An 11383-nucleotide genomic window follows, 5' to 3' on the forward strand; every position below is an offset into this window, starting at 1 on the left:
CTTGGATCCCAGGGCTCTGGGTGGGAAGGGGGGACAGGTGTCTGGGCAAGGACGGGGGCTCACAGCTTGGCTCTGGAGAGGATTTTTAATTTTTTGGTGCAGAGTGCCCCCAGGAGTACTTTATGCACATCTGGTGATGGTACCACTGTTCTATTTTTTTAATTTAGTTTAAATTTGTATTTATTTATTTATTTTTAATTTAGTTGCGCTTCAAAATGAAAAACCTGAAGGCGCCATTGTAACATTAATTCTCATTTTACGCCTACATTGCAAGTAGGCATTGTCAGCATTTTACTTGTGGGAAAACAGTCAGGGATGTCCACAGAGGACGTCGGAGCTGAAATCAGAGTTCAGGAGCTCCTGGTTCCCAGACCTGTGCTCTTACCATACTCCTCTCTAAAAATGGGTCTATATCGTGCATATATGTAAAGAGACTTCTCAGCTGATATAAAATACTCTTATAGCTCTAGCACAGACACCAGTATTCCTATTCTTTGGTATCTGACTTATTGTTGGTATGTTTTGAAATTAGGTAGTTTTTCCCATCCTCCCTGATTTCAGCTCTGACACTTCCTCTGTGGGCATCCCTGTCTGTTTCCCCACAAGTGAAATGGTAACAATGCCTACTTGCAATGAGAATTAATGTGATAAATGTTGATAAATGCAAAGTAATACATATTGGGAAACATAATCCTAACTATAATATAAAATGATGGGGTCTAAATCAGATGTTACCCCTCAAGAAAGAGATCTTGGAATCATTGTGGATAGTTCTCTGGAAGCATCCACTCAATGTAGCAGCAGTCAAAAAAGCAAACAGAATGTTGGGAATCATTAAGAAAGGGATAGATAATAAAACAGAAAATATCATATTGGTTCTATATAAATCCATGGTACACCCACATCTTGATTGCTGCGTGCAGATGTGGTCACTCCAACTCAAAAAAGATATATTGGAATTGGAAAAGGTTCAGAAAAGTGGAACAAAAATGATGATGGGTATGGAACAGCTTCTGTATGAGGAGAGATTAATGAGACTGGGACTTTTCAGCTTGGAAAAGAGACAAGTAAGGGGGGATATGATAGAGGTCTATAAAATCATGACTGGTGTGGAGAAAGTAAATAAGGAAGTGTTATTTACTCCTTCTCATAACACAAGAACTAGGGGTCACCAAATGAAATTAATAGGCAGCAGGTTTAAAACAAACAAAAGGAAGTATTTCTTCACACAATGCACAGTCAACCTGTGGAACTCTTTGCCAGAGGATGTTGTGAAGGCCAAGACTATAACAGGGTTCAAAAAAGAACGAGATAAGTTCATGTAGGATAGGTCCATCGATGGCTATTAGCCAGGATGGGCAGGGATACAAAATCAACCGTACCAACAGGGTGGGCCGTGTCTCTAGTGGCAGTAAACTGGTTCTGCAGAGGTCTCTGGCTGGCTTGTTCCCTGGTAGTGGAATGGAGAGCCTTCAACAGAGAGTGAAGAGAAATTGTTGTCATCGTCCTCCTCCTCCTTTGGCAGAGGTGGAGCAGTTATGGATGCTGAGGGAGACTCCATCAGTACAGCACACACATCCGGGGAATGAGATGTGATTGGTACTAAGAACCTGTCAGTGACAAGCAAGGGCAACTCAGGCGTTTCTTAAACCAGCAAGTCCCAAGGAAAGCAAAATTTCTGCTGTACCGGAATGGTGGGCAGTACCAAAAAGTCCTGTGAATTTGGTAGGGCCCTATTTATGAATATGTTGAAGAATTATTGGTCCCAGTACAGACTCCTGGGGCACACCACTATTTATTTCTCTCCATTCTGAAAACTGACCATTTATTCCTACCCTTTGTTTCCTATCTTTTAACCAGTTACTAATTCATGAAAGGACGTTCCCTCTTATCCCATAACTGCTTACTTTGCTTAGGAGCTTTTGGTGAGGGACCTTGTCAAAGGCTTTCTGAAAGTCTAAACCTAGTATATCCACTTGTTCACCCCTGCCCACATGCTTGTTGACCCCTTCAAAGAATTCTAGTAGATTGGTGAGGCACAATTTCCCTTTACAAAAACCATGTTAACTCTTCCCCAAGAAATTATGTTCATCTAAGTGTCCGATAATTCTGTTTTAAGTAGTTTCAACCAGTTCGCCTGGTACTGAAGTTAGGTTTACTGGCCTGTGCCAGGATTACTCTGGAGCCTTTTTTAAAAATTAGCGTCACATTAGCCTATCCTCCAGTCATCTGGCACAGAAGCTGATTTAAATGATAGGTTACATACCACAGTTTAGTAGTTCTGCAATTTCACATTTGAGTTCCTTCAGAACTCTTGGGTGAATACCGTCTGGCCGTGGTGTCTATTACTGGTGACAATTACTGTTTATTTTATCAGTTTGTTCCAAAATCTCCTCCGTCACCTCAATCTGAGACAGTTCCTTCGATTTGTCACCTAAAAAGAATGGCTCAGATTTGAGAATCTTCCTCACATCCTCACAGACCTATGCAAAGAATTCATTTAGTTTCTCAGCAATGGCCATATCTTCACTGAGTGCTCCTTTAGCAACTCTATCGTCCAGTGGCCCCACTGGTTGTTTAGCAGGCTTCCTGCTTCTGATGTATTTAAAAAAATGTTTTGCTGTTACTTTTTGAGTCTTTGGCTAGTTGCTCTTCAAATTCTTTTTTGGCCTTCCCAATTATATTTTTACACCTCACTTGCCAGAGTTTATGCTCCTTTTTGTTTTCCTCAATAGGATTTAACTTCCACTTTTTAAAGGATGCCTTTTTGCCTCTAACTGCTCCTTTCACTTTGTTGTTTAGCCACGATGGCATTTTTTTATCCTCGTCCTATGTTTTTTAATTTGCATTAATGCATTTAAATTGAATCTCTATTATGGTGTCATTAAAAAGTTTCCATGCAGCTTGCAGGGATTTCACTTTTGGCACGGGACCTTTTGGCACACCCTTGGGTGCCCCTAACCATACCCTTTGCACCACCTTGGTGGCCTTACTAGGACCCATGGGCAGCCTATAGACACCAGTTCTCAAAGACCCCTAGGGTTTCCCATTGTGATAGGAGAAGGCAATCTTCTAGAGCTTCTGTCTGATCCACAAGAGGAGACCTTTGAGGAACAGGAAGCAAGACTAGACAAAAAGATTACTCCCACGATTTAACATCTCTTCATTCTCTCCTGATGAAGCTGTTATGCCTCCCCCACCAACGCTGGCCGACAACTTCAAACAATTTCAAGACCTTATCAAGAGGGTAGTGGATTCTTTACCAATTCCTCTGGAAGAGGTTAAGGAGTTGCACCACAAGGTGCTTGACATCCTGCACACTTCCTCATCTGCCCACTTTGCACTTCCCATTCATGAGGCCTTGCTGGACCCAGCAAAGGTTCTATGGCAGACACTGGCCACGATACCACCTTCATATAAGAGAGTGGACAAAAAATACTATGTTCCCTCTAAAGACTTGGACTTTTTATTTTCACACCCATCCCAAACTCCCTTGTCACTGACGCTGTAAACGAATGTGGTAGACAGCACTACAGTAAATCGACACCGTATGACAAGGACTTGAAACGTCTTGCTTTATTTGGGTGAAAATCATATTAATCGGCAACCCTGCAATATAGGATCGCCAATTACCAAGCTCTTATTGCAAAATAAAATCATGTCAATTATTCCAAACTAAACGCTTTCATTGGCCATCTTCCAGTTGATCAGAGGGAGCAGTTTCAGGAAAATATTGCCGAAGGTCAACATCTCTCAAGGACATCTTTGCAGGCCTCTCTAGACACCGCTGACACAGCCACCTGCCCCATCTCCACAGCAATGGGTCATGTGCAGGGCTTCCTGGATTCACCTTTCTGACTTTCCAAGAGAAGTCCAGTTTACTGTGGAGGACCTTCCATTTAAGGGATCAAAGTTATTTGCAGAGAAAATGGATGAATCCCTTCACACACTAAAAGATGCTAGAGCTGCTTTGTGCTTGCTGGGAATTTACACACCTGCACAAAAAAGAAGATATGGTAAATCCCCCATGGGACAGAGATCCTGGTTTACTCTGTTTCTTCCTCCTCAGAGGCATTATGAGCCCCAACCAAGAAGACAACATCTACCAAAGAGGAGACCAGCTGCCCCACAATCATCAACTTCACACCCATCTACATCTAAACACCAATTTTGACATGGTGGTTGAGACCCCAAATTACCACCTTCATATTTGTTTGTGGCAACAACCCGAACATCTCCCCTGCTTCGGTGACCACCTTACTCTTTTTCGTCAACTAGAAATGTATAACCACAGACAAGTGAGTATTGGAGATCATCTCCACAGGGTATTTGATCCATTTTACCTCCCTCCCACTTGCCCATTCCCCCCTCCCTGACCGTCTCAGGCATCCTTCTCACAAGCATCTTGTACCTCAGGAAACACTCTCTCTGAACCTAGGTGCTATAGAACCAGTTCCAACTCAACATAGAAGGGATTCACTCAACAAATTTGTAAAGATATAGCACTTCAAAATAGTTACTCTTGGACAAATAATTCCATCTCGGACCAACGGGACTGGTTCTCAGACCTTGACCTACAAGATGCTTATCTTCATATTGCAATCCATCCATCCCAGAAGGTTTCTGTGATTCATTCAGGGACAGGATCACTTTCAATACAAGGTGCTCCCATTCGGACTATCGTCTGCACCAGAGTGTTCTCAAAAGTCCTTTCTGTGGTAGTGGTGCAAACAAGGAATTATGATATTCCCACATCTAGTGAATTGCCTGCTCAAAGCACACTCCTTTGAAGCTTTGACGGCCCCACAAAAGACCACGGACCTATTTCTTCAGCTGGGGCTACAATTAAACATCCAAAAAACCATATTAACTCCAGTACAACATCTGGAATTCATAGGAGCCTATATAGATGCAGTAGAGGCTAACACTATCCTTCCCTCACGCAGGTTCAACACCTTAGTCAACTTATTCCCAACAATCCAGGCCAGCCCTGAGACTTCTGCCAGCAACTCCCTTGACTGGTGGAAAGACAGTCACAATGTCTGTGCAGCAGTTCCCTTCACTCAGTCATCCCTAATTTTAATAATCACAACAGACATATCCCTATTGGGATGAGGAGTCCACCTGGACACGCACACTGTTCAAGCCAAATGGTCCCCACTCGAGTCCACACTACATATCAACTTACTAGAACTCAGAGCAGTCAGAAAAGCCTGTACATATTTCTTACCACTGATCGGGGCAAGCATATAAAGATTGACAGACAACATCTCTTGTACGTTTTACATAAAGTGCCAGGGAGGAGCAAGATCATTTTCCCTTTGTGTCGAAGCAGTGAAACTCTCGAATTGGTGCATTCGCCACCAAATCAACATCTCAACAGCTTACGTCCCAGGCATACAAAACGCTACAGCAGACACTCTCAGCAGGAATTTCTCCCAGGATCATGAATGGGAAATAAATCCCTCCATTTGCCACAGCATATTTCTACATTGGGGAGTCCCAAAGATAAAGTTATTTGCCACAGCCAGAAACAAGAAGTGCTCCCAGTTCTGCTCCAGGCCCAGCGTGGGTCATCACTTTCTCAGAGACGCCTTTCTTCTACAATGGAACACAGATCTCTTGTATGCCTTTCCACCGATTCCTCTAATATCCACAGTCCAGCTCAAGATTTAAAAAAAAAAAAAATAGAGAGAGAGCCACAGTTATCCTCATAGCTCCCATGACACCACGTCAGACATGGTTTACATACCTTATTCTACTGGTGATTTGTTCTTGAGCCTGTTCCTCGCTTCCTCTCTCAGGATGCTGGCCAGGTCCATCAACCCAATCTGCAGGTTCTCTGGCTCAAGGCACGGCTCCTCGATGGTTCAAAGGCTTGGAAATGACCCACTCCAAGGATTGAAAGGTGGTGCTGTTGAATAGAAGGAAGCAAACTACTCGTCACACTTATATTCAAAAGTGGAAGAGATTCCAACCCCGGTGTGACTGAGGCACATTACTCCTACATTCTCTGCACTATCACTTGTCATCCTTGAACTAAAAAAATCAGGATTATCTCTAAACTCTGTAAAGGTGCATCTTGCAGCCATCACTGCCTTCCATCATAAGATAGACTGTTGTTCTCTTTTCACTCACCTTACAAAAGAAGATTTCTCAAGGGCCTGGGTAACCTCTTCCCACAAATCAGATGTCCTGTACTGACATGGGACCTCAACTTTGTCCTCAAGTGGCTAACCAGATCTCCCTTTGAACCCATGGCCACCTACTCACTTCTGTACCTCTCTAGGAAAACCGCATTTCTAGCAGCCATTACTTCTGCTCGAAGTATAGGAGAGATAAGGGCTCTAATGGGTTACCCTCACCCGTTAGTCTTTTTCAAAGACAAGATTACACTATGACCACACCCACGGTTCCTACTGAAAATATCTTTGGACTTCCATATAAACTAGCTTATCCGCTTCCCAATTTTCTTTCTGAAACCACACTGGGACAAAAGGAAGGTGACATTACACACGCTCGATGCAGGAGATCATTAGCCTTATATTTGGATAGGACTAAGCCCTTCAGGAAGTCTCCGAGACGATTTTTTTCTATTGCTGACAGATCTAAGGGATCCTCAATCTCTTAAAAAAGACTCTCTCTAGATGGATATTGGACTGCATTACCTATTGCTATTGCTCTCAAGATCTTCAACCTCCTTCTAGACTTTTCTGATTAGGAGGGCAAGACTACAGTGAAAGAATGTTAACTATTCTTAGCTTTGAGTAGACCACTTTGGCTTCATGAACAGCTTTTGCATGTGGGAATGAAAAAGTACTGGAAACCTGAGTTTTGATGATAGCTAGATTTGATGCTCTAGGTTACTATGCATAGACAAGCTAAGATTTAGATACATCCTTAAATGGTATGATTGATTCTTATTTGGCTTCTTAATACGTAACCTCCAAAGTTAGGTGATCCCTTTAGGATAACAGCTCCAGAGTTGTTCAGACTATGTGGAGCCTGTGATAACCTTGGTGTGATTTATATCATTTTGTTTTAAATATTGTATGATAAAATTCAATTAAATCTCAATATTTTTAATTGTGGAATGCACCAATTTAGAACTGCTTGTGTTCTTGTATTTTGATGTGTATATGTGTATAGCAGGTTTCAGCCTCTGACCCCTGTTCTCATTTTTCCTGAAATAGTCGTTTACTGTGGTATTCTGTTTGCGATCTATTATCTTGTCGTCCCAAAATCTAGCTGCCAACACTGGAGTATACCATGGGAAATATAAATATCAGAGGTAATACCACTGAAAAAAAGTAAATATGGAATTCCAGTGTAATTTTTGCTGATTCTCACCATGTTGTAAAAAGTGTGTAAGAAGTCTTTATTGATTGACTGTGCTAATTTAAATGTTTCAACGCATTTTTTTTTATTTGTATTACTGTCATACCTAGGGGCCTTAATCATAGACCAGGGCTCCATTGTGCTAATCACAGCACGAACACAGGATTTATGTTTAATAGCTGAAAAACTTATTAAGTAGAATCATAATATGAATAAATAGGAGCTTTTTAGGTTTCATTAAGATAAAACTTAAATGTCTCTTAAATCTTCTTCATGTGATCCCTAGAGAAACATAGATGAAAATAAATGAGCTTTACGATGGTCATACGGAACAAACTACTTAATTTCAAGCTTTCACCTGAGTTTTTAAGAAGGCTGCAAAAAAAAATAGTCATAGTCCTATAGTTTAAGGGACCACTGATCATCTAGTCTGACCTCCCGTATATCATAGGCCATCGACATCACCCAGCACCTGCACACTGAACCCAACAACGGAAATGAGTCCAAAGTAAATGAAGCCCACAGGAAACTAGACTTATGTGCCACAGGCAGAGACTAGGAGGGACTGAGGTGCACCAGTGCTTGAGGGCCCTCCAGTGGCAAGGAATTGATTGAATTAGAAATACTCAGATAGTCCTGGCATATGACCCATGCCTACACGCTACAGAGGAAGGCGGAAAAACCCCAAGGTACTTGCCAGTCTGACCTAGGAGCAAATTCCTTTTTGACCCGACGTATTATGGTGATCAGTTAGACCCTGAGAGTGTGAGCAAGAGCCAGCCAGCCAAGCACCTGAGAGTGCGAGAAAGCTCAGTGCCATCCCAGAGCCCTAGCCCGCCCAGCCCCATGTCCCATCTCCAGTTTTAGCCATCCCTGATGCTTCTGAGGAAGGAGATTTTAAAAACCTCCCAGAAAACATTGCGGAGAAAATAATCTCTTCCTGGCCTCTCCCAGTTGTCAGCCAAAACCCTGAAGCATGAGCTTTAGGAACATAAGACATAAACTGGAAATTAGCCCTAGGCTGTTGAGCTCTGCCCCCCACCATCACAAGCAACATACTTGTAATTTGTTTCTCTGCACTCTGCCTCCAGCCACCCATCAGTTACACTATGAAGACTTTTGGTTTGAGGGAACTTTAGTAGCTTAATGAGAAACATTTTTCACCTGATACGTTTTATTTGTTTCTAGGAACAAATGATGAGAAAGAAACAAGCAATGCATCTCGACGCACGGTATGTCACAATGGTGGAGAATGCATACTACTACTGTAATCCCCCTCCTGCTGAAAAAACTGTGAGAAAGAAACGCCCACCTCTGCAGGAGTATATTCGTAAGCTTCTTTACAAGGATCTCTCCAAGGTCACCACTGAGAAGGTGAATCCATGTGAAATCTTGATGTTGTAGATGGCAGTACTTGTGACATGATGCAACTCTTCCTTTTTTATATTTTCTTAAATTATTTATTACAAGAACAATAATTATAGGTACTCATTTAGAACCTGAGAGTGAAAGGATGTAGTTAACTAATGCTGGGAAAGAAGGCTTCTGCTTGACCCATGTAAATGATTGAGGTTGAAAAGATGGGAAGAATCCAAGAAAGTTGGAACACAGGAAGTGTCTGAGGGCAGGGTTGAGATTAATGTTTACTACTCCCAGGAGAGGAGAAACTGCTTCTGCTATGCCTTGATCAGGATTATATTAAAGATGGGCACACTGTCTGAGCTATTAAAATCAGAGGCATGTGCATGCTAACAAGGCAAGATATTTTAAGGTGAGTCAATGGGGATGTCCAGGTAGAGCTCCAGCCTTGATTTTAGTCTTCCAGGAAGAGAAGAGGAGTAGGTCTGAGAATATGCAAGTCCCAGAAAAGAACACTTTGTGATTTCTCATCAAGTCACACTGGGGGGTGAGGCTCTCAAACTTTAAAGGTACACCAGTCTTATTCTAAGACATGTGCAGGGAGAGTCTACAGTATCTCTGGGATATAACCTTGGATGTCTGTTAGACCATTGGTTCTCAACCTTTTCAGATTACTGTACACCTTTCAGACATCTGATTTATCTTGTGTACCCCAAATTTCACCTCGCTTAAAAACAACTTGCTTACAAAATCGGACATAAAAATGCAAGTGTCACAGCACACTATTACTGAACAATTGCTTACTTTCTCATTTTTACCATATCATTATAAAATCAGCTGGAATGTACATATTATACTTCCATTTCAGTGTTGTGGAAGTAGATAGCTGCACCCAACCTCAAAGTGAGAACTGTGTTTTTCTCCAACAGTGTATAGTATATAGAGCTGTATAAATAAGACATTGTCTTTATGAAATTTTAATTTGTATAGATTTTTCTTAGTGCTTTTTGTGTAGCCTGTTGTAAAACTAGGCAGATATCTAAACGAGTTGATGTACTCCCTGAAAGACCTCTGTGTACCCCCAGGGGTACATTTACCCCTGGTTGAGAACCATTGTGTTAGACATCCAGTGCTGGGTGAATATGGTACCAAAGCATCTGGGAGAGGTGTTTCCATCCTGCACAATGTTTGTATTAGGTCAGACCAAATGTATTCCATACCTTTTAATAAGTGGTCTGAGTTTCTGTCTCGCTTTATGTTTTTAATAGTACTAGGCAAAATAAATAACACGTATATAAATTAAGGATCAGATCCGTAGCTGGTGTAAATTGGTGGAGCTTCGTTAGCAGCAATGGAACTCCACCAGTTTATGCCAGTTGAGAATCTAGCCCTAAAAGTTCAGGGTATATTAGACTCCTTGTTTTTATTCTGTAGTCTTAACTTTCTCCATTAAAAAAATTTCTGTGTGTAGCTTAGATGTTAAGGTTCATGTTTGCTTTCAGATCACCTTTACTTAAGTTGTGACTCGGTTTACTTTGTTCAAGAGAAGTGTAGAATTTTGTTTTAATCTTAGTATTTTTTCAATGCCGTTCCAATATTATAGTTCTGCTCTTCTGAGTCCCATTACAAGTATCAGCTAATTTCCGTGGATTTTACGGAAAAGGGGATAAAGTGGCAGCTTCACTATGAAGTGGTGCTTCCTGCTATCTGAGCCTTTCAGAAGAAGATGGTCTTGTGGTTTGTAGTGTGATAGTTGTTCTAGATCTTTCTACTCCCAGTCATGTGATTTCTTACTGGCTTCCTGAACTGTTGAGAGCGCCTCGATAAATGACAAGCTGGAGAGGACCACCTGTCTTCTCATGGAGTAGGATTTAGATTAGGTACCCATGGCTTGGGATATATATCCATTAGATTTACTTCATTTGCATAACACATGAATCCACTTCTGAATAGGTGGGGGTGTTTCTTTAGAAAGAGGCCACAGATACTATTTGTGGGTGGCATTTGTAATGACTACAAGATATAACAGGTTTCATTTACACATGCATCCACCCAACATTGCCTACTGAATTGTTAATTGTGTTTTACAAATCTTGTTTAGGTCCTGAGACAGATGCGCAAATTGCCCTGGCAGGACTCTGAAGTGAAAGATTATGTTATATGTTGTATGATCAACATTTGGAATGTGAAATACAATAGTATTCACTGTGTAGCTAACCTCTTAGCAGGGTTGGTGCTTTACCAAGAGGACGTTGGAATTCATGTCGTGGATGGAGTGCTAGAGGATATTCGCCTAGGCATGGAGGTAAAAAATATATTATAAGTTCATTCACTTGTTCATCAGAAAAATTAAAATAAAACCTTTCTAAATACAATTTAAAAATAGAAATAGAGGTAATGGAAAATGTTTTTCATTGATTGATTACTTTTGTACCTACGTGCCTGCTGCTTTCTTTAAGGTCAATCATAAAGTCAGAATAAAAATGAGAGAGGATTATTGTGGTACCTACTTTGTCCCCTTGCCATGGTAAGATTGTTCCCTGTGCACTATGTATAATGCTTTTCTAGTCTAGTGTTTAAATATCTGAAGCCATGGATTTTCATATCATTTTCTTTGGAAGTCCATAATTTGATAGACCTCATAGTTATCAAAAGCTTTTTCTAGATAACCCCCCCCCCCCCAAAA

At 41.3% G+C, this 11383-nt stretch overlaps 1 protein-coding gene across 5 annotated transcripts in view; it reads left to right on the forward strand.

Annotated features, from left to right (window-relative positions):
* UPF2 (UPF2 regulator of nonsense mediated mRNA decay) overlaps positions 1–11383 on the forward strand; it is a 135646-nt gene that overhangs the window by 61228 nt on the left and 63035 nt on the right. For all 5 annotated transcript variants that reach the window (XM_077836629.1, XM_077836635.1, XM_077836642.1 and 2 more), the window contains 2 exons: positions 8527–8712; positions 10799–11002. In XM_077836629.1, coding sequence (XP_077692755.1) covers positions 8527–8712; positions 10799–11002 — 390 coding nt within the window. The remainder of the gene's footprint in view (positions 1–8526; positions 8713–10798; positions 11003–11383) is intronic.

Source organism: Eretmochelys imbricata, chromosome 1, assembly GCF_965152235.1.
Source record: "Eretmochelys imbricata isolate rEreImb1 chromosome 1, rEreImb1.hap1, whole genome shotgun sequence".
NCBI lineage: Eukaryota > Metazoa > Chordata > Testudines > Cheloniidae > Eretmochelys > Eretmochelys imbricata.